Below are 23959 nucleotides of genomic sequence, written 5' to 3'. Positions count from 1 at the left end.
CACCGCGCCGCCCCGTGTGGGTATATGTGCGTGCGCGTGTGTGTGCATGCGAGCATGTGCCTGAATGACTGCACGAGGTTCGAAATTTTAATGTCACATTTTAATTTTCCCCCCCTCAGCTTTAGTGGTTTCTTCTGGTTCCGTAAGAAAAAAAACCCTGGTTTGATTGGCTCCTTATTACTCACAGCTTAAATAGTTAAATACTTTCTGATTTGGGAAAGGTAAATCCTCGTGGAGAATAAACTTCACCTTTTATTGTGACGAACCGAGGAGCCACTTCACCCTTCACTCACCTGACTGTAACAATCACGAGTCTGTGGTGAAGCGGTTCATTGTGATGATAGAGTAAACGTTTCTAGATTTCCATCACTGTCAACATTTCATGTTTTGATTGTGTAATTTCCCGCAGCAGTATCTGACTGCATTAAAACCTCTGAGAGGAAGGAACTAGCTCCACCAAGAATAGTGCTGAAGGAGCTCATTAGAGCGGGTGGCGAATGGGTGGGAGACAGAGGGAAGGGTTTCCGTTACCCAATAGTCATCCTTCCTCGCCCACTTTCCAAAGTCTCATGAAATAAGCGGGGTGCGAATTTACACCGCAGAGTAAGAGTGGGGCGGCACGGGAGCACAGTGGTTAGCACTGTTGCTCCACAGCGCCAGGGATCCGGGTTCGATTTCCGGCTTGGGTCACTGTCTGTGCGGAGTCTGCACGTTCTCCCCGAAAAATGTGCTTGTTAGGTGAATTGGACATTCTAAATTCTCTGTCAGTGCACCCGAACAGGCGCCGGAGTGTGGCAACGAGGGGGATTTTCACAGTAACTTCATTGCGGTGTTAATGTAAGCCTACTTGTGACACGAATAAAAATTAAAAAGATAGTGAGTTGGGGTGGTCCAACAGCAAACAGAGTCTATTTACATATTCTCCCAGCAAACAGAATCTATTTTACCACCAGCAGAGTCTATCATCTCCATCATAGCCATGACCTAATTGTCGAGTCTCTGTAATGTAGCATAAAATAAAATCTCATTTACTCTTAAATATTACTCGTTAACCTATGAGAAGAATGAGTCAGTGGAATGAAAGCTTTATTTTGTTAAGATACAATTTGTTAGGAATTTTAAATAACTCGAAAACAGTTCAGAAAATTTCAAGAATACTTTCCTTTGCAAGCATAGGTTTTTTTTTTACAGTGCAGGTAAATGTTATTCATAATGCTTACACTTCAATCCTGAAGGTGTCCGATTTTTACATATTTAGTGCAGACAGGTAAGGCTTGTGGTACACCTGGTGATCGTTCAATGTGTAAAGTGACATTGCAGTTAGTGCAAACAAGCTAGAATGCCCCAAACCTGGTTACCGTTAGCGATGAGTCAACCAATCACAGTCAGGGAGGCACTAAGGCATGATGGTCATCTGGAGAGCCAGTGTAGGCTGGATGAGACAATGGCCTCTTTCTGTGCCGCGACCATTCTGTGCGCCAGTAGGAATGCTCAGATTATGAGTGGTCGCCTCAGCGGTATCTACGTGTATGAGTGTGAAGTGTGTCTTTCTGTTGTGTGCATATGTGCGTACGTATGTGTGTGGGGGTTTGGTGCACGTATATACATCTGCATGACCACAAGTTTGTGCGATGTGTATGTGTGCGTGGTGCTATGATTATGTTCAACTCTAATGCCCTTCACTGGGCGGCACGGTGGTTAGCACTGTTGCTTCACACCGCCAGGGTCCTGGGTTCGATTCCCAGTTTGGGTCACTGTCTGTGCGGAGTCTGCACATTCTCCCCGTGTCTGCGTGGGTTTCCTCCGGGTGCTCCGGTTTCCTCCCACAAGTCCTGAAAGACGCGCTGTTGGGTGAATCGGACATTCTGAATTCTCCCTCCGTGCACCCGAACAGGCGCCGGAATGTGGCGACTAGGGGATTTTCACATTTTCACAGTAGCTTCATTGCGGTGTTAATGTAAGCCTACTTATTACAATAATGAAGGATTGTTATGGGACCACAATGTGATGCCTCCGCAGTGGAATATCTCAAAGCCAACTACTTGAGCTCAGTAATGGAAGATAGCCGGGCAAAACTTGAAAAACAATCGAGCAAAGGTCCAAGTTGCGTTTCGACGACGCGCCCGCTCACTCACTGTCACGCTGGCACAAATCACGGAGACGCATGTTGCCGCCGCCTCTCGAGCCCCCAGGTTGGCTACGCTGCTTTCGTCTGAATAGAAAAACAATGGAGGATTGTTTAACCTTTGTGCCTTTCCAATCTGCAGTTAAGAAGCAAAATTATTGGCCCGGGGTTCGCAGGGTCCGCAGGAGGGCACCTCAGTCACAACAATACCCATCTTGGAAAGAGCACGCTACCCAAGCCCACACCTCCACCTTATCCCCCTAACTCAGTAACCCCACCCAACACAAAGGGCAATTTTGGACACTACAGGCAATTTAGCACGGCCAATCCACCTAACCTGCACATCTTTGGACTGTGGGAGGAAACCGGAGCACCCGGAGGAAACCCACGCAGACACGGGGAGAACGTGCAGACTCCACACAGACAGTGACCCAGCGGGGAATCGAACCTGGGACCCTGGAGCTGTGAAACAATTGTGCTAACCACAAAGGAAAGAAGGGAAGAATTGGGAAGGAGAGGGAGTTAGTCAACTCACCAAAGCTGCTTCCGACGGCACCTTCCAAATCCCGGGACCTCCAGCACCCAGAAGGACAAAGGCACGGGAACACCACCACCTGGACATTTCCCCTCACACCACCCTGACATGGGGGTCACTGTTCCTCCAGTGTCGCTGGGCCAACATCACGGGGACACCTCATCATCACCTGCTCAAGGGCCATTAGGGATGGGCAATAAATGCTGGCCTAGCCAGTGACGGCCACATCCCCTGAAGGAATTCCAGAGAAAGTGCAGTCTTAGGGAATCGCCCTAACGCATCTCCCCCCCATGCTCCTTTCCAAGGCAACTTTTGTGAGGTTGTCACGAAGAGTCCAACACGAGTTTGTGAGTCAAACAAAATGTAACTTTATTTACGCTAATATTTACACAGCACCAGTACTTCACTACTGGTCTTCGCTCGAGCCGGTACCTAACTGGCCGGCTCTATTTATTCAACAGAAAAAGTTAACCATAGCCCCGCCCCCTTTTCGGGAACGCTCATATTCTCCAAGACCCATGGGGTCACCAATTGTCTCTGCCCAGTAGGAACTGTGCAGGTTACCACAGTAACCAAGAAACAATGGAGTCCCAGCAGCACCGGATCTCCTGCTGGTTTCCAGCTGGTTTCCAGCTGGGATTACGGCAGACAACGGATGCAACTCCCATCAAATATTTGGCTGCAACTTGACAGGATGTGACGATGGATTTGCTGGATTTGGTTAATACTCATTCTCCCTCTCTTTCTCCCTCTCTCCCCATCCTGGCTTCAGCCCAGTGCCACGTAACCCTCACAAACCCTCTCCCCACCTCTGCCGTACATCGATCCAGCTCCTGCCGAGAAGACCCCCCCCCCCCCCCCCCCCCCCAACACATCTGGTTCCCTAATGTCCTTTAGGGAAGGAAATCTGCCATCCTTCCCCTGACTGGCCTACATGTGATTCAAGGCCCTTACCTGGTCTGGTCGACATTTACAATCCATAAAATTCCTATCGTGCAGAAGGAGGCCATTCAGCCCTTCGGGTCTGCGCTGACCCTCCGAAAGAACACCCTACCTAGGCCCACTCCCCCACCCTATCCCTGTAACCCCTCCTAACCGGCACATATTTGGACACTAAGGGGCAATTGATCATGGCCAATCCGCCTAACCTGCACATCCCTGGACTGTGGGAGGAAACCGGAGCACCCGGAGGAAACCCACGCACACACGGGGAGAACGTGCAGACTCCGCACAGAGAGGCCAGAATCAAACCCGGGTCCCTGTGAGGCAGCAGTGCTGATCCCTGCACCACCGTGCCGCCCATTTGACTCCGGCCACTCAGTTCAAGGGCAATTAGCGACGGGCAACAAATGCTGGCCTTGCCCAGCGACCCCCACGTCCCGTGAAAGAATATTTATGGCCCTGCTGATTTGGTTTGATTGGTGAGGTATGAATTCATTTCCCAGAGGTGGATTGTTAAGATTTTACAGCACAGGTTGGAATGTTTTAAATAAACCTGTTCTCTTGTAGTATTAACGCTCAGAATAAGAAAACGCCTGTATTATTGTATCTGGCATGCACTCATAATTTATTTATAATAGTTTACTATAAGAAACGATGGCACACAAATTTATTACATTCACTCATGAGAAATCACCAAAATACTTATAGTTTCAATAAGTTCTCATTAATTCTGATATGCAATGGCAGGTGGAAGTGGGTCAGTGGGAAGTGGGGTCTTTTTCCTCATGCTGAGTGGTCTGTGGACAAAATGTCTGACCAGCTGCATATTTTCCAATTCCGATTCTCTTCCTGCACCTAGTGGTCACTAAGGCAGACTTTCGTCAGTTTCCGTAGCCAGCAATTCCGGAACAGGTCGCTAATTTGCCGCCAAGGTGCCTAAAAGGTTGGGGGTGGGGTGTGGGGGACCCATTCCTCATCAGACATGGCCAACCAGGAATCTCTCCCGTTCTCGCCGCCAACCTGCTGGCGCGTCTGGAAGGATTTATGCAGGTTGACGCACTCAAACCAGTTTGGCCGCGTTACGGGCGCACCGCCCTCGGCCGTCAAGTCCTGGGGTGGGATTCGAACCCGGAGGATCCGGCTGAGAGGCAGGGGGCGCTAGCCCACTGCCCCACAGGGCCTCCCTCCGCCGGTACATGGACCAAATATTATTGTGCACCCATCGTTTTCCTGAAAAACGCATCTTACCTCGGCAGAAGTCATCACAATATTTGTGGTGTCGGTGAGGGAGGCTGCACGTGTCTTGACAAACAATCTCAGAAACTCATTCTTCACCTTGAATAATAGGAGGACAATGCGGTCAGTTACTGTACTCAAAGGAAGTTGGACCATGTCAGAGTCCTTCCTGTTTGTTCCCTTTTTAGTCCCTCTATTTCCCGGTGCTTTTAGTTTTGCCGTTACATTTTTGATCCATGGATGATTCATGGACATGTGTCTTTAAGTGAGCCTTTAATTCAAACAGAGGATTACAGCAGTGGGAGGGACCCCTGTGTTATTCTGTGCTGGTACAAATCGGAGCTGTGGACCCGTCCGGCCCCAATGGCCGAGATTGACCCCGGAACTCGGTTTGATTGATTTGGCCAACGAATTGGTCCAAAAGGTGGTGCCCAGCCCCGTAACAAGTGGCGATTGGATCGGAACCCACCGGAACGTTTTCAGAGTTGCCGAGGTTCTCAGTTTGCATGCAGTTTGACTCCTGGTGACTCAGAGAGAGGTCCCGGTCTCCCTCCCCTCTGTTGTCCCCGGAAAGGCTGGGTTTGTGCACTGGCACAAAGCCTGGATGAATCTATCTACAGGAGAAACATTGAAGGCTGTGCAGGCCAAGTCTTCTAACGCTCTCCAGAAAGAAACAGCTAGCTGAAGTTTGATAAAGCAGGGACACTATTCCTCCGGGAAAGGTGTGAGGATAGGCTGCAAAACAAAGGCTGTGATTTAATAGCTTCCTTTGTGGAAAACATGCTCCAGAACCACCGTTTGAAGTGAAGACTCTTTCTTTTGACCTTCATCCATATTACTTTTACCTCCCCGTGTTTTTCTGTCTTGTGTGTGTGGGTAGAGGGATTTGTTTGGATTGGATTTGTTTATTGTCACGTGTACCGAGGTACAGTGAAAAGTATTTTTCTGCGAGCAGCTCAACAGATCATTGAGTACATGGGAAATAAAGGGAATAAAAGAAAATACATAATAGGGCAACACAAGGTACACAATGTAACTACATAAGCATTGGCATCGGGTGAAGCGTACAGGGGTGTAGTGTTAATGAGGTCAGTCCATAAGAGGATCGTTTAGGAGTCTGGTGACAGCGGGGAAGAAGCTGTTTTTGAGTCTGTTCGTGCGTGTTCTCAGACTTCTGTATCTCCTGCCCGATGGAAGAAGTTGGAAGAGTGAGTAAGCCGGGTGGGAGGGATCCTTGATTATACAGTGGGACAGTTAAAGTGGGGTTTTAGGTATTAGCTTGTCGTTAACCAGTTGTGTGTACTGATATTTCAAGCTAGTTCTTTAAAAAATTTTTTTTAGAGTACCCAATTATTTTTCTCCAACTCAGAGGCAATTTAGCGCGGCTAATCCATTTAACCTGCTCATCTTTGGGTTGCGGGGGTGAAGCCCAGGCAGACACGGGGAGAATGTGCAAACTCCACACGGACAGTGACCCGGGGCTGGGATTGAACCCAGGTCCTTGGCGCCGTGAGGCAGCTGTGCTAACCGTCTTGCTGCCCATTTCATGATAGTTCTTGGTACAAATAAACAGAAATCGTGTTTCAACTTACAAACCCGGAGACTGTAATTATCGGGCAGCCAAAGGCCAAAGATGTGGGGAATTTTTGGAAGATTTATTGGTTAATTGGCTTGTGCTGTGACTCGGGGCATATGGTGCTGGAATTGACCGCGCACTTGCGCAGGATGGCGTAGGAACTAAGCTTGTATGGCACCAGGGCTGGTGTACGCTGTGGTTATTAATGGCCTTTCTACTACAGAGTGGTCATGGAAATATTGGTGAAGGGGAAAAAAAGATTTATCCAAATGATATCAGAACGTAAATGTTTGATCCAGCAGGAAGGATAGAACAGGCTGGGGATCTTCACGATTATGGAACGATTTGATAGTTGGATGCAGAGAAGATATTGCCACTTACAGATAGGGCAGGAACTAAGGGGCCATAAATATAAGATCATCACTTATAAATCCTGTCGGGGTTTCAGGAGAACTTCTTTCACCAGCGAGTGGTGAGACTGTGGAATTCACTACTACAGGGAATAGTTGAGGTGAATCGATGCATATAAGGCAGAAGCATTGCGAGGGAGAATGCACCAGTTGATGGTGACTGACAGTTAACGGCCAAGAATTGTTTGATATTTAAACCAGGCAGCTTGATTCTGATTGGCCGAAGTATTGCCATGAGGAATGAACTGGCGAATGGCTGTCCCTTATTTTGTTTAGCTGAAACAGGTGCGACTTGTGTTCATGTTCTCAGATTTTATCACATGAGGGGGGGGGGAAGGGAATGAGGATATTGATGGGTTAATTGAAGAGGGGTGGGAGGTTGTTGATATGATATTGGCATAGACTTGTCAGGTTGAATGTCCTGCAAAATAAACCTTAGCTTCAGCAATACTGATAAATGACCTGGGGTGGCACCCCTACTGGTATAAGAGGCATTTGCTGTTTAGAAAATGCTCTTAATGCAGTAAAAACACCCAAGTCAATTATTGTGACTGTTCTGTAGGCAAGACCTGATCTAGTGATCATAAATATAAAATAGTAATTAATAAAATCCAAAGTAGTGTTTAGGAGGGAGTTCTTTACACCGGGTGTGGTGAGATTGTGAAACGTGTTGCTATAAAGTACGGTTGAAACCACTCATCTAGATGCATTTAAGGGGAAGCTAGATAAACAGTTATTTGGGAATGCAGAATTTGAGTACTGCTGAGAGAAGGGACCTTTGTTGTCAAAGCTTTTTAGCTTGCACTCATCCTGACATTTGCACAAATACTATGTAGGGGAAATCAACACATTTATACTGTGTGAAGAGGGAATGCTGATTGGTTGGAAAGTGGGCTCTGATTAGTAGAGGCAATGCCATGGAGAATGCACCAGTTGATGGTGACTGACAGTTAACTGCCAAGCATTATGTGAAGTTTAAACCAGGCATATTGACTCTGTTTGGTCAAGGCTTTTCCCTGAGGAATGAACAAATAAATGGCTGCCGCTTAATGTGTCTAGCTGAAACAGGTGCAATGCGTGCACATCTTCTTTCTGTCTGCAAGGAACAGGGCCACGTGCATTAATATGTGCGCATTAATATTTGGCAGTTAGCTGTCAGTAACCATCAACTGGTGCATTCTCCATGGCAATGCTTTGATTTCCCCGATTGGGTATTCTCGCAGAGTGTCCTGATGGGTGCAACATGAACATTTCTGACAACATTGTCTCTTTCTCAGCAATAAGCAAGTTAGAGAAGCCGATGAAGGAGAAAGGAATAGAAGGTTATGGCGATGAAGGGTGGGTGGAGGCTCATGTAACCAGTTGGACTGAATGGTTTACATTATATGTAACGCAATGTACCAATTTGGATCTCTCCATCTTTTATTCTTCTTCAATGTCGGAACAGGCTCATGATACTGAATGGCCCACTCTTGCTCCAATATTCCTCTATTAAAAGGACATTTGAGGAGGATTAGCAAGGTGTGATAATAAGCTAGAATTTTAGGATACATGGGTGGGTTGGCAAGTGTACGGGAGTGGGTATGGAGGTGTAAAACTGGGCAGCATGGCATGTTGTGCCTGTTGCCTATCCACGCACATCCACCTGCCCCCACTGCGATTTTACCAGTGGCCGAGGAGGCATCAAGTGGCTTGATCGCCCATGTTGCCCAATTAACGGCCACTCAAGGGCCACCTCCCCCCCCCCCCCCGCCACTGGAGATTTACCTGTGGCAGGAGAGGCCGGTGCCCAGTATCCAGCCTGCCATGCTGAATAGAGTCATAGAGTTTTACAGCACAGAAAGAGGCCCTTCAGCCCATCGTATCTGTGCCAACCATCAATGGAACCCCATTTTCCTTGTATGCTGCGGTGAGTCAAGTTTAAAGTTAAGTTTGAAATAAAACCAAAACATTGCGATCGATACATGAATCGATACAGGGCAGCAGGGTAGCATGGTGGTTAGCATAAATGCTTCACAGCTCCAGGGTCCCAGGTTTGATTCCCGGCTGGGTCACTGTCTGTGTGGAGTCTGCACGTCCTCCCCCTGTGTGCGTGGGTTTCCTCCGGGTGCTCCGGTTTCCTCCCACAGTCCAAAGATGTGCAGGTTAGGTGGATTGGCCATGCTAAATTGCCCATAGCGTCCTAATAAAAGTAAGGTTAAGGGGGGGTTGTTGGGTTACGGGTGTAGGGTGGATATGTGGGTTTGAGTAGGGTGATCATGGCTCGGCACAACATTGAGGGCCGAAGGGCCTGTTCTGTGCTGTACTGTTCTATGTTCTATGTTCTATGATACGGGTCGGCACAATCGAGGTCAGGGACTGCACACAAGTCCTCCAGAGCCACAGGTTGCTGGACGCTTGCACACATTCATCAGACTGGTGGCAGCCATTCATTAGACTGGTGGCAGCCATCCACCACCAAGATCTCACCCGCACTCATTTCCACTGGCCAATTTATCCTGTTACGTGCCACACATATATCACATGCAGGCAAGTCTGCTGCGTTTGTAACTGTGATGAAGTCTTACCTGCTGATTGAACACACAGTAAACAAGGAAAATAAAGAGGCCCTGGAGAGTGTTGACAACAATGAATATGTAGGAGAGGAAGGTGGTGTATTCATTGACATTAAATATCCCGAAGATCCAAGTGCATCCCACGACAAATAACCGCGCAGATGCCTTAAGGGTCAATGTTCTACAGAAAGAAAAGAAAAGAATATTCACGTGAACAGACCTCATTATAATTGTTCGCAAATCAGTTATACGCTACACTTCATGGCCTTCGCAGTCCCAAAACACCCAATTTGTACGCAGAAAGCTCCCAAACACTGCAATGTGCCAATCTGATTTAGTGATGTTGGATGGGGGATAATTAATGTCCAGGATGTCTTGCCTCACAAGTGGACATCTCCGACAGTGCAGCACTGGGTCTAACCTCAGGGGTGCTCTCTCGGCTCTCAGTCTGAATGGCAATTCACGGGCGAGCAGGGTAGCATGGTGGTTAGCATAAATGCTTCACAGCTCCAGGGTCCCAGGTTCGATTCCCGGCTGGGTCACTGTCTGTGCGGAGTCTGCACGTCCTCCCCCTGTGTGCGTGGGTTTCCTCCGGGTGCTCCGGTTTCCTCCCACAGTCCAAAGATGTGCGGGTTAGGTGGATTGGCCATGCTAAATTGCCCGTAGTGTCCTAATAAAAGTAAGGTTAAGGGGGGGGGTTGTTGGGTTACGGGTATGGGGGGATACGTGGGTTTGAGTAGGGTGATCATGGCTCGGCACAACATTGAGGGCCGAAGGGCCTGTTCTGTGCTGTACTGTTCTATGTTTCTATGAAACCCCCCCCCATCTGAGACAGGATTAAATGATGCTGTGATCTGAAGGCCACAAATCCTGTGCTAGACAGGGTGGCACGGTAGCCAGCACTGCTGCCTCAGCGCCAGGCAACCCGGGTTCGATTCTGACCTCGGGTGGTTGTCTGTCCGGAGTTTGCACGTTCTCCCCGGGTCTGCGTGGATTTCCTCCGGGTGCTCCCCCTACAGGCCAAAGATGTGTCGGTTAGGTGGATTGGCCACGCTAAATTGCCCCTTAGTGTCCAATGGTTAAGGTAGGATTACGAGGATAGGGCCTAGCTCATAGGGTGCTCTTTCCGAGGACTGGTGCAGACCCGCTGGGCCAAATGGCCTCCTTCTGCACTGCAGGGATCCTCTGATTCTGGATGTTTACCTGGTATCTTTGATCTTTGACACGTTCACATCGCGTGTGGACAAATGGTACTGCAGTAGGCACATTGTCCAGATAAACAAAACCACGTTCACCTGGGGGGAGGAAGAGAAACAAAAGGTTTGGTGAGCAATGGCGCACTGACATCGTCTATAAACGCAGCACACAGAGCAAGGAATCCGCTGAAACACTGCCATATCGGTCTTCCATTCTTTCTATTTCCTCTTTTTAAAAAAATCATCGTTGGGATGTGAACGTCGCTGGTAAGGCCGACATTTATTGTCAATTCCTAATTGCCCTCCAGCAGGTGGCGGTGTGAGCCGCGTTCTAAGGCCGCTGCAGTCCACGTGGCGCAGGTACAGTGCTTTCTCCTGCCCCAGTTAGATATCACTGAGTGTCTTCCTGGGCCGTTTCAAAAGGTAGTTCAGAGAAGAACCATGAGCGGGATTCTCCCGCATTCGGCGGGATGGCCCGAGGCTGGAGTCAAGGACGGCGCGAACCACTCCGGCGTCCGGCTGCCCGGAAGTTGCGGAATCCTCCGCACTTCCGGGGGCTAGGCCGGCGCCGGAGTCGTTGGCGCCATGCCAACCGGAGCCTGAGGGCAGAACCGCCGGCCTGTTCTTGCGCGTGCGCAAGGGATTTCTTCTCCGCGCCGACCATGGCGGAGCCCTACAGAGTGCCCCCACGGCACAGGCCCGCCCGCAGATGGGTGGGCCCCGATCGTGGGCCAGGCAATTGTGGGCCCCCCTCCCCCCCCGGGGCCGGATCCAACAGCCCCCGACCGGCGCGGCGTGAACCCCTCTCCCGCCCGAAATCCAGCGCCAGAGAATTCGGCAGCCGGCGTCGGAGCGGCGAGGCAGGATTCACGCCGCCCCCCCCCCGGCCGATCTCCAACCCGGCGGGGGGGCGGGGGGGGGGGGGGTCGGAGAATCCCGCCCCATATTCCTGTGGATCAGGAACCACATTTAGGCCAGACCAGATAAAGATTGCAGATTTCCTTCCCTAAAGGTTATCAGTGAACCGGATAGATTTGTGATTGTTGTTAACAAGACTATTCTTTCATTCCAGATTGATTAAGGGCGGCACGGTAGCACAGTGGGTAGCACTGTGGGAGGAAACAGTGGGTAGCACTGTTGCTTTAAAGCTCCAGGATCCCAGGTTCGAATCCTGGCTTGGGTCACTGTCTGTGTGGAGTCTGCACGTTCTCCCCGTGTCTGCGTGGGTTTCCTCCGGGTGCTCCGGTTTCCTCCCACAGTCCAAAGACGTGCAGGTTAGGTGGATTGGCCGTGCTAAATTGTCCTTAGTGTCCAGAAAGGTTAAGTGGGGTTACTGGTGCTCTTCTTTAAGGCTGTTGCAGGCTCGATGGACCGAATGGCCTCCTTCTGCACTGTAAATTCTATGATTATCCATGATGATCTCTGAATTTTAAATTCCCGCAGCTACCTATGTGGGATTCGAACCTGAATCTCCCAGGCCTCCCTCACATCTTCTCTTTGTTGATGTATAGCTTTGTCTCTGATTCTTTTGCTCTCTCTTCCTTTCTTTGAAATACTTCTTGTCTGTGTAGTTGCATTGTGTATTTATTCTATGTCCAATGTTTTTCATGTAAGGAACGATCTGTCTGGACTGCACGCAGAACAATACTTTCACTGTACCTCGGTACACGTGACAATAAACCCAAATCCAATCCAATCCAATCCCTTTGCACAAGCGGATGGAATGTCCTTCCCATTTGCACCCTCTCGCGTTCTTAGTCCACCTCAGGGTCCGTTCTTTATGCTGGTACCTTATGGGGCCTCACGATTATCGCCCGCAGTGATTCCCCTGCTCTGGGTCGCTGCCGAAGCGACCGATGTGCGCGGTCTACGTCTGGGGGCTTGGCGAAGCCCTCCTTGCCAACCAGCTTCCCGAGCATCGCTGCTACGTACCCCGTGGGGCTCCTCCCTTCCACTGCCATCTTGGCGGCTGCCAGGAGGCCTCCTCTCATCTCCTCCCTGTGTCTCTGGAGTTCGGAGGTGATGAAGCACGTCAGCTTGTCCATCAGCACCTGGAAGCTCTGCGCGGCCCGCCCTGCCCGGTTCCGTGCCAACGCATGTGGCTGCCAGCTCCGAGGCGGAGCTTTCCCTACCCTCATCCTGGCTGGATGTTTGCTGGGCGGCTGACTTTTTCCCATCTTACTTGGCAGTGCGACGGACGAGGGCTAGGCTGGGGGGGATTGGCGGTACTTTTGGTGCCTGCTTCCTGCGGTTGAAAAGCTGTAATCGAAGATCTCACATCTTTCGTGCGACCGATCAGCTCATGGCTGCCACCTAAAGTCCCCTTTTCTAATTTTCAAAGCATTCTGCCATAACATCCCGAACAACAGATCCTAGGAATTTCCCTACAACAGATGGTAGGCTAACTGGCCGATAGTTTTCTGTTTTTTTTGTCCAACTCCTTGCCTGAATAAAAATATTACGTCTGCTATTTTACAATCTGTTGGCACCTCTCCAGAAAGTAAGGAATTTGGGGAGATTATAACCAATGCCTCCACTTTCTCTGCAGCCAATTCTATTAAGACCCAAGGATGCAGTCCATCAACTCTCGCAGACTTGGCAGTCTGGTCCAATAGTTTCCCCCGGTGATGGTAATTGTTTTAAGCTCCTCCCTCTCTCTTCCCCTCTGGCTTTTTAAGTATCTTTGGAAGTTTTCTAAGACTTCAAACGTGAAAGCATACACAAAAGACGTGTTCAAAGCTGCCACCATTTCCTTGTTTTCCATTATTAAATTACTCTTTCCTGTTTACCTACTTGTAGAAACAATTGCTATCTGTGTTTATATTACCAACTAACCTTCTCTCATACTCCAACAGCTCCCTCTTTATTTTTTTCAATCAGTTTTTCCTGGTTCTTAAAACCTTTTGACCTACCATTGATCTTTGCAGATTTGTACAGTCTTTCTTTCAATTTTTTTAAAATTTAGAATACCCAATTTTGTTTTTTTCAAATTAAGGGGCAATTTAGCGTGTCCAATCCACCTAGCCAGCACATTTTGGGTTGTGGGGGGTGAAACCCACGCAGACACGGGGAGAATGTGCAAACTCCACATGGACAGTGACCCAGGGCTAGGATTTGAACCCAGGTCCTCAGCGCTGTCGGCAGCAGTGCTAACCACTGTGCCATGTGCCGCCCTAGTCTTTCTTTCAATCTGACACTATCCTTAACTTCCTTAGTTAGCCATGGATGATGTGTCCTTCTCAAATGTTAATGTGTTAAACTGTGAAAATGACCAATGCTTCAATAAAATATTTTCTAAATAAAAGTTGATGCGTCCTTCTCAAAGATTCACATTTTTTCACCAGATAAATCTTTGTTGAGAGTTTTAAATAGCTCCTTAAACGTCTGTCACCCTCCTACCTTAGTTTGGTTTCCCAGATTGCTTTCGCCAACTCTGCCTTCAGATTCTTCTAATGACCTTTATTTAGGTTTAACACACTCATCCTCGACCCACCTCCAAACTGAACATGAAATTCTATCATATTGTGATCGCTGTCACCTTGAGGCTCCTCAAACCCCTGTCTCATTGCACTTAACCAGGTCTAGAATAACCGGCTCCCTGGTTGGCACGAGATCCTACTGCTCTAAGAAATTGTCCAGAATACCCTCTATGAGTCCATTTTCCAGGCTAGAACATAGAACAGTACAGCACAGAACAGGCCCTTCAGCCCTCGATGTTGTGCCGAGCAATGATCACCCTACTCAAACCCACGTATCCACCCTATACCCGTAACCCAACAACCCCCCCCCCCCTTAACCTTACTTTTTAGGACACTACGGGCAATTTATCATGGCCAATCCACCTAACCCGCACATCTTTGGACTGTGGGAGGAAACCGGAGCACCCGGAGGAAACCCACGCACACACGGGGAGGACGTGCAGACTCCGCACAGACAGTGACCCAGCCGGGAATTGAACCTGGGACCCTGGAGCTGTGAAGCATTTATGCTAACCACCATGCTACCGTGCTGCCCCAAAAGGCTACCTTTGTCAATCTGATTCACTCAATCTAAAGATTAAAGTCACTCATAATGATTGCGGTATCCTTCTTACATGCCCCATTTAGCACTTCCTGTGTACTCTGTTCAGCAGTATAAGTCCTGTTTGACGGTCCATAAAGTATTCTTACCTTTTCTATTTCTTATTTCAAGCCAAGCTACATCTACATCTTGCTCTATTGTTCTAAGGCCATCTCTCACTACTGCGCTAGTGAAATCATTAATTAACAGAGCTACCCACCACCAATTCTAGCTTCCATTATCTTTTCAAAATGTCAAATATCCTTCAATATCCAGGTCCCAGCTTTGGTCACCCTGAAGCCATGTTTCTGTGATGTCTACGAGGTCATCCATTTTGTTATGAATGTTGCGCACATTCCTATACTGAGCCATTAACCTGTCTTTTTACCATTTTTGCCATCTCTGGTCTTATCTGCTGGTGTGTTCTTAAGTCTGTACTCTCTGCCCCTTCCTGATTATCATGACTTAAACCATTATCCTTTCTTTGAACTCATTGTGTCCCTTTGATTTACAGCATTTCCTCTCTCATGATACCTTCGCCCAACAAAACCCTTTGCCAGACTCCTAGTTATACAAGTCACCAGAACACTGGCCCCAGGCCGGCCTCGCTGAAAACCGCCCCAACAATACAGCTCCCACTTTTCCCAGTACTGGTGCCAATGCCCCATGAATTCAAACCCATTTCTCCCACAACAGTCTTTGAGCCACTCATTCATCTCTATCATCTTACTTACCCGACGCCAATTTGCTCCTGGCTCAGGCAATGATCGCGAATTTATGTCCTTTGAGGTTCTGCTTTTTAATTTAGCTCCTACTCCCTATGAAGACCCTTGTTCCTAGTCTGGTCAATGTCGTGGGCAGCATGGTAGCATGGTGGTTAGCATCAATGCTTCACAGCTCCAGGGTCCCAGGTTCGATTCCCGGCTGGGTCACTGTCTGTGCGGAGTCTGCACATCCTCCCCGTGTGTGCGTGGGTTTCCTCCGGGTGTTTTCCGGTTTCCTCCCACAGTCCAAAGATGTGCAGGTTAGGTGGATTGGCCATAATAAATTGCCCTTAGTGTCCAAAATTGCCCTTAGTGTTGGGTGGGGTTACTGGGTTCTGGGGATAAGGTGGAGGTGTTGAACTTGGGTAGGGGGCTCTTTCCAAGAGCCGGTGCAGACTCGATGGGCCGAATGGCCTTCTGCACTGTGAATTCTAAAAAATTCTATGACATGGACCACAGGAACTGAATCCCCCTCCTCCTCCCACTGCAAGTTCCTCTCCAGCCCTGAGCGGATTTCCCAAACCCTGGCCCCCGGCAGGTGTTTTGGACCCTCGCTCTCAACTGCTGAAAAGTGTGGCTACCACCTTCGACTCTCATCCATAAGAGTGGCAAGACCTTTGAACCTGTTGTACCATTGTAAAGGGCGCTTCACTTCCACCTTCTCAATCCCTAACGCTGTCTCACCCGCCATCACAATCTGCTGCCCCTGGACATTGACTAAACCAGATGACCCTATGCTAAGGGTCGTGGCTGCCTTCTGAAACAAAGTGCCCAGGTAACATTCCCCCGCCCTGACCCGTTACAGTGTCTGCAGCTCAACGTTCGGGTCGTTGACTCTGAGCTAAAGCTCGTAGACACCTACTGCCCCGGATCACACTGGCGTCCACCAGCGCCCACATACCACAGCTGCAACACACCACCTGCCCTGCGATCTTTATCATGTGTTAATTGATTTATTTTTTTCTCGTTTAATAAAACCCCCAGTACTACTAATAAACATTCCAACTGCGAGTAAACCTCACTGCCTCTAATAAAACGTTGAGATTTTTTTTTGGAATGCCTTGAACCAGCACACTAAACTCTCCAGTTCTTCAAAGTCTCACTTACCACAATCACAAAGCAAACTGGTCCTTGGAAACTCCATCGAAACCCCGACTCGAGGTTCAACCAGCAGCTGTGGAGAGCCAGAGGATTCATTAGTGAACGTCAGTCAGCCGTTGAGGTACTTGCGAAGGGCAGTCAGTGTTGTAATGGAGGAAACACAGAAGCCAATTTGTGCACAGCAAGCTCCAACAAACAGTCGGGTGCTATTGATCAGGCAGCCACCAGTGTTGTGGGGAGGCCACCAGTGGGGATGGCACGGTAGCACAGTGGTTAGCACTGTGGCTTCACAGCACCAGGGTCGCAGGTTCGAATCCCGGCTTGGGTCACTGTCTGTGCGGAGTCTGCACTTTCTCCCCGTGTCTGCGTGGGTCTCCCCCGGGTGCTCCGGTTTCCCCTCACAGTCTAAAGGTGTGCAGGTTAGGTGGGTGGGCCATGCTAAATTGCACTTAATTGTCCAAAAGGAGGGTAAGTGGGGTTACTGGGTTACGGAGGGTGGGGTGGTGGTGTGGGCTTAAGTAGGGTGCTCTTTCCAGGGGCCAGTGCAGACTCGATGGACCAAATGGCCTCCTTTTGCACTGTAAGTTCTATGATCTAGGGGGTAATGAGGGTGATTCTGAGCCTGGACTAGCCAGTCTGCAGTGACTGTGACACAGGCGGACACTCGGGGAGAATTGGGAAACGTGATTCTATCCGGAGAGACTGCACTTCCCAATATTCCCCATCCCTTGCAGGCAACGCCACAAGGCTCATAGACACAAAGGGCGTGGACAACATTTAAATAGATTTTAAAGGGTTTGAATATTAACCAGCACCCCCGCCACATGATACCCCCTCACTCAATATTCACACCTCGCCAATGTGATGTCTCGTCGGAGAGGTTAATAATAGGTTTGATGTGGACTGCACTCGATGCTGGGAAGCTAGAATCAGACGTCTGACACTGGAGAAGGTCCAACACTGTTTTATTCAACGATAGAACTGATAAACATATTCAGCTGTGGGTCGACACGATACTGAACTGACTGGAGACCTAGTAGCAGCCTGACCAGACTTACTAGCTACCACATGGTGTTTGCACTGACTAGCTCGTGGACTCTGACTGTCTCAGAGAGAGCGGGAAACCTACTGCCTTCTGGCTTTATAGTGGTCGTGTCCACGTGGTGATTGGCTGCCCTGTGTTGTGTGTGCTGACTGGTCATCCTGTGTGTCAATCACAGCCTGTCTACACTCCATTATATACATGAGTGGATATTATGACAGGAATCAGTCGAGGGGATTCCTCCAGGGGCTCAGATGTAAGCATAGCCCCCTGGGGGGTTGCCCAGCTGGTGCCCTGGCATTGCTCCTGGCACAGGTTACTGCTAGGTTGGAGTGCCAAACTGGCAATGCCAACATGGAAGTGCCAACCAGTGTCAAGGGGCAGTGCCATGTGGAGGTGCCAGGGGTAGACCCTAGCGTGAGACCCTTGGGGGTTTTATTTTGTGTGGTGGGGCAGCTGGCACTGACGGAGGGTGGGGGTAGGGGAAGTTCCCGCGATACCTCCGTAGTGGTGGTGGTGGTTGGGGGGAATGGGTGGGGAGAATGCCAGTGATGATTGTCGTGGCGGGGGTGGAGGGAGTTGTAGGGGAATGCCGGCGATGATTGTCAGGGGGTTGGGGGGAGGGCTGGGGATGATTGTCAGGGGGTTGGGGGGAGGGCTGGGGATGATTGTCAGGGGGTTGGGGGAGGGCTGGGGATGATTGTCAGGGGGTTGGGGGGGAGGGCTGGGGATGATTGTCAGGGGGTTGGGGGGAGGGCTGGGGATGATTGTCAGGGGATTGGGGGGAGGGCTGGGGATGATTGTCAGGGGGTTGGGAGGAGGGCTGGGGATGATTGTCAGGGGGTTGGGAGGAGGGCTGGGGATGATTGTCAGGGGATGGGGGGAGGGCTGGGGATGATTGTCAGGGGGTTGGGGGAGGGCTGGGGATGATTGTCAGGGGGTTGGGGGAGGGCTGGGGATGATTGTCATCAGGGGAGTTGGGAGGAGCGGCTGGGCTGGGATGATTGTCCAGGGGGTTGGAGGAGGGCTGGGATGATTGTCATCGGGGATGGGGGATGGGCTGGGGATGATTGTCAGGGGGTTGGGGGAGGGCTGGGCATGATTGTCAGGAGGGATGGGAGGAGGGCTGGGATGATTGTCAGGGGTTGGGGGGAGGGCATGGGATGATTGTCAGGGGGTTGGAGGAGGGCTGGGGATGATTGTCAGGGGGTTGGGAGGAGGGCTGGGGATGATTGTCAGGGCGGATGGGGGGAGGGCCTGGGGATGATTGTCAGGGGGATTGGGGAGGGCTGGGGTATGATTGTCAGGGGGTGGGGGAGGGCTGGGGACGAATTGTCAGGGGGTTGGGGGAGGGTGGGATGATGGTCAGGGGGTTGGGGGGAGGGCTGGGGATGATTGTCAGGGGTTGGGGGGAGGGCTGGGGATGATTGTCAGGGGGTTGGGGGGGAGGGCTGGGGATGATTGTCAGGGGGTTGGGGGAGGGCTGGGGATGATTGTCAGGGGGTTGGGGGGAGGGCTGGGGATGATTGTCAGGGGGTTGGGGGGGGCTGGGATGATTGTCAGGGGGTTGGGGGGAGGGCTGGGGATGATTGTCAGGTGATGGGGGAGGGCTGGGGATGATTGTCAGGGGGTTGGGGGGAGGGCTGGGGATGATTGTCAGGGGGTTGGGGGGAGGGCTGGGGATGATTGTCAGGGGGTTGGGGGAGGGCTGGGGATAATTGTGGGGGACGTGGTGGGGACGGGAGGGGGGACGGGGGGCAGTTAGATTTCACTGCTGAGTAGGTCAGCCTTTAAAGATGGTGGCCAATCTTGGTGGAGCTGGTTGCCGGCTCTATCAGGCCCCGCCCCGCAAAAAGTGACAGCGTAAACCACGCCCACTCATTATTTTCTTTACAGAGGCTCAATATTTGGGGAGAAAACTGGGGCTGGATTCTCCGATTGTGAGGCTATGTCCGGAGGAAGTGTCCAGTTCTAGGGTGAAAAAGTCGGCGAGGCCCCAGCGCGGACCCTCAGGCCGCTGAGGGGCTAGCAGCCGCTCCAGGTGAAACACACGGCCTTAATCAAATAAAAGGCCGGAGAATTGCCGGGCCCGTGGCCGCGCATGGCGACGACCTTCAGCATGGCGCCGACCCGCACGTGGATCCGACCTGCCAGATAGTGCCCCCCTGCACACCCCTTCACCATCCCCCGGGCCATCCTCCATCAACCCCACCAGCCCTGGCCAAAGCCCCCCCCCCCCCCCCCGCCCCCGGCCAGTGGCGTGGCCCCCTCCCCTCCCCAAGACTGTGGGCACAGTCCGCAGCCGCCACGCCTGGTTCACGAAAACTGAGAGCACAGGTGAACTTCGCCGTCGGGAACCTGGCCCATCGGTGGCTGAGCATCGGGGGAGGGTCTTCAGCTAACTTTCTGAGGCCGTCCCAACAGCTTGCGGTGTACTCCCCGATGATGCCGTTTTGGAGGGGGCGGAGCATCTGAAAACAGGCACTGCCCCCCCCCCGATTCGGCCGTAAAAGGGATGCTCCGCCTGATCGGCGATTACAAAATCGGCGTCGGGAAACAGAATCCGGCTCTTGGTCTGTGCCAGTGGAGAGCTGCAGGCCAGTTTCCTGTCTGAGCCTGAAACTGGTAGGATTCGGCCTATCTGGTTCAAATATCGGTTGAGGAGATCACAGTTCTGGGTCACCGGGGAGAACTCCTCCCCCCAACACTGATGGCTCTGCTTCATTCTCTCATTCAGAGAAATAAAACTCCGGAGAGACACTCATCAGAATCTGTTTTTATGTTAATCGCGCCAAAGCCAGGCCCACACCCGGTGACCTTCCAGCGGGGTCGCTAGGCAACGAACAGCCAGGAGAATTCGGGCCTACTGCAATCCAAAAAAACAACTGCTGATCGATAGGCAATCGGCAGATTTGTGTTTGGTGAGTGTTGCAAGAGGATTTGGGTCAAGGTATGGCGGGACTGCCAAGTGAGGAAAGATGAAACCGGTGGGGTCTGTAGTCCTTGGAGTTCAGAAGAATGAGAGGTGTTATGACTGAAACATTGACGATCCTGAGGGGTAAATGTTGGGAGGGTGTTCCCACTCATGGGAGAGTGTAGGACCAGAGGGCGTAGGCGCAGATTTTGAGGAAGAATTTCTTCTCAGAGCGCGGTGAGCCTTTGGAATTCTTTACCCCAGGAAACTGTGGGAGGCCGAAGCCGAGGCCTTGAGTGTGTTCAAGGCCGAAGCCGAGGCCTTGAGTGTGTTCAAGGCCGAAGCCGAGGCCTTGAGTGTGTTCAAGGCCGAAGCCGAGGCCTTGAGTGTGTTCAAGGCCGAAGCCGAGGCCTTGAGCGTGTTCAAGGCCGAAGCCGACGCCTTGAGCGTGTTCAAGGCCGAAGCCGACGCCTTGAGTGTGTTCAAGGCCGAAGCCGAGGCCTTGAGTGTGTTCAAGGCCGAAGCCGAGGCCTTGAGTGTGTTCAAGGCCGAAGCCGAGGCCTTGAGTGTGTTCAAGGCCGAAGCCGAGGCCTTGAGTGTGTTCAAGGCCGAAGCCGAGGCCTTGAGTGTGTTCAAGGCCGAAGCCGAGGCCTTGAGTGTGTTCAAGGCCGAAGCCGAGGCCTTGAGTGTGTTCAAGGCCGAAGCCGAGGCCTTGAGTGTGTTCAAGGCCGAAGCCGGCGCCTTGAGTGTGTTCAAGGCCGGGATCGATAGGTTTTTAATCATTGGGGGAAGTTAAGCGTTACAGAGAGACTGCAGGAAAGTGGATTTAGTGAGTGTTAGATCCGTCACAATCATATTAATGGTTCTCAAGCTATAGTGAGACCCCATTTGTAACACTGCACAGTTTCGGGCACCACACTTGAGGAAGGATAGATTTGCATTGGGGACGGCACAGCAAGGTTCATGAGATTGGTCCCTGGGACGGGGGAGGGGGGGGGGGGGGGGGTTGTCCTATGGATCGAGGTTGAGTAAACGGGGCTTATAGAAGAATGAGAGATGGTCACTTGTTTCGAAACACGCAAGATTGTGAAGGGACTTGATCGGGTAGACGCTGTAGCAAGTGGACAGAACAACGTCCACCCCCCCGCTCGATTCCACGGTGTTGACTAAATATCAAACGACTCACTCTTTTTCTGATCCATAGCCACTGGGGCGTATCGCTGCCGAGATAATCACTATCAGCGCCGAAACAGCATAGCCAGAAGGGTACAGGTACCTCCGCCTGATAACGTGCCTGTGAGTGAACGCTTTGACGGTCAGATGTCTGCACGCAATGAAAAGCTGCAAGGCGTCCAGGAGCATCCAGGCGAAAACAGTGAGGAAAAGGTAATGTAAACATCCTGCAATTAGGGCACAAAGTATCTGGAGAAAATATCAGAACAGTTGGTTAGGTTCCAACTCTGTGCAGGGCCAAACATTGTGTGACAGAGGCACGCACGCAAGCGCAGGCAGGACACGTACAGGACTAAATGCGCGGACAGACATAAAGGCAGGTATAGACAGGCAGACACACGCAGACAGGGGGGGGGAGGGGGGGGGGGGGGGGATTGTCCAGCACCGCCTGTAGGCAGGATGTTCCAGTCCCACCATGGTCAACGGGGCTTCAAATGGAGTTGCCGGGGAAGCCATGGGCAACAGAGACAGGCATTTAGACAGACACGCGGAGGTATGCAAACAGGAACACACAAGAGGCACAGCCAAAAGCCAAAAGTGCCCATACAGGCACAGGCAGATAGAACAGTACAGCACAGAACAGGCCCTTCGGCCCTCGATGTTGTGCCAAGCAATGATCACCCTACTCAAACCCACGTATCCACCCTATACCCGTAACCCAACAACTCCCCCCCCTTAACCTTACTATTAGGACACTACGGGCAATTTAGCACGGCCAATCCACCTAACCCGCACATCTTTGGACTGTGGGAGGAAACCGGAGCACCCGGAGGAAACCCACGCACACACGGGGAGGACGTGCAGACTCCGCACAGACAGTGACCCAGCCGGGAATCGAACCTGGGACTCTGGAGCTGTGAAGCATTTATGCTAACCACCATGCTACTGTGCGGCCCCAATCACCCACATAAACACACAGACATGTACAGAGAAACGCAGACACAGACAGACACAACACAGGAAGAGACACAGACAGACATGGATAGAGACATATGAGGGACCATTAATTAAAAAAAAAAAAAATTTTTATTGAAAAATTTTGAATTGATACAACAACAACGAACCATAATAAAATACCAAAAATAACAATAATATTAGCAATCATAAACATTCGCCCCACCATTAATGATAACACACACTCATACAGACACACACACACGCATACAGAAGCAAGCAAAGCTCACATCTTATGAATGGATTGAACAAAAAAAGGGTCAAGGGTCAGGAGCCGAGCGAATCTGCCTGATGGTGGCTGGAATTGGCTGGGTTAGGAGAGGTTCGCCTGATGAATTAGTGACGTCCCGAAAACCTACACATTAACTTTGGAACGTCCCGTTCGGTGTGCTATTGGGCATTAGTTGGTAGATAGATTGACCAGTGCAGAAGGATTATAACGGAGTGGCCTGCATGGAGTAAGAGAGGGTCTGTAGTGCGAAGACCGACGATCGGAGGGATCGGGCCTCACGGAAAGTCAAATCAAAGACTGTTTCTTGATATCTATGGTGGCCTGAATGGGACGTGTTGTCAGCTGAGGGAGCTACTGGAGAGGGGAAGAGTGGCCGTCAGGCCCTCTGGCATCCAGGGGGGCCGTCAGTTCCTGCGGCCGGGCGGAGGGATGCGGCCTACAGATGGCGCTTCCTTACCTTGTTTCCCGCGTGGATCCCCGTCAGGAAGAGGAGCTGCGCAAGGAAAAGGTTGACGCTCAGGTGCTTGTGGACAGTGGTGTTGGCATTTTGGATGGAGCGGCACTTGGTGAAGACAACAATGGAGGCCGCCAGGCACAGCAGGGACACGATGAGCCCGATGGTGCTGATCACCATCATGGAGAAGTCATCCTGCAGGGAGGACAAAGAGAGAATCACATCTGTGTCCGGCTCTGACTGATGTCAATGCTGCACATGATCCTCCCCCTATCACCTCACCCTAACAACATCATCTTCTCTCCCATTCTTCCTCATCTGGTCATCTAGATTCCCCTGATATAGCTCTCTGGTAGCCAGAGTAGTTCTAATTACTCTTCAAGTAAAGATGCTTCCACTGAATCCATCGAACCATCGAATTCCTACAGTGCAGAAGGAGGCCATTTGGCCCATCGGGGATGCACCTACCCTCTGAAAGGCCACCCCTTAGGCTCAGCCCCCCCTCCCCCCCCCCCCCCACCCTAATCCCGTAACCCGACTCGCATCCACATCTTTGGACACTAAGGAGACATTTTAGTCCACTTGACCTGCACACTTTTTGACTGCGGGGGGAAACCGGAGCACCCGGAGG

The 23959-nt window shown here is 51.0% G+C and overlaps 1 protein-coding gene across 3 annotated transcripts in view; it reads right to left on the bottom strand.

Moving 5' to 3' along the window:
- Window positions 1–1069: 1069 nt before the first annotated feature.
- Window positions 1070–23959, bottom strand: part of LOC119957227 (adhesion G protein-coupled receptor E1-like) — a 79133-nt gene continuing 56243 nt past the window's right edge. For 2 of the 3 annotated variants that reach the window (XM_038785062.1, XM_038785065.1), the window contains 7 exons: window positions 23332–23523; window positions 21642–21877; window positions 16506–16572; window positions 10583–10674; window positions 9392–9560; window positions 4851–4937; window positions 1070–2212 (listed from right to left, as the gene is read on the bottom strand). In XM_038785062.1, the coding sequence (XP_038640990.1) occupies window positions 2198–2212; window positions 4851–4937; window positions 9392–9560; window positions 10583–10674; window positions 16506–16572; window positions 21642–21877; window positions 23332–23523 (858 nt within the window). In that variant the 3' untranslated portion in view covers window positions 1070–2197. Of the gene's footprint in view, window positions 2213–4850; window positions 4938–5124; window positions 5574–9391; window positions 9561–10582; window positions 10675–16505; window positions 16573–21641; window positions 21878–23331; window positions 23524–23959 lie in introns of those variants that run through there. The other variant, XM_038785063.1, reaches the window with a different exon arrangement.

Source organism: Scyliorhinus canicula, chromosome 25, assembly GCF_902713615.1.
Source record: "Scyliorhinus canicula chromosome 25, sScyCan1.1, whole genome shotgun sequence".
Lineage (NCBI taxonomy): Eukaryota > Metazoa > Chordata > Chondrichthyes > Carcharhiniformes > Scyliorhinidae > Scyliorhinus > Scyliorhinus canicula.
This window is presented reverse-complemented; position numbering and strand designations above follow the sequence as displayed.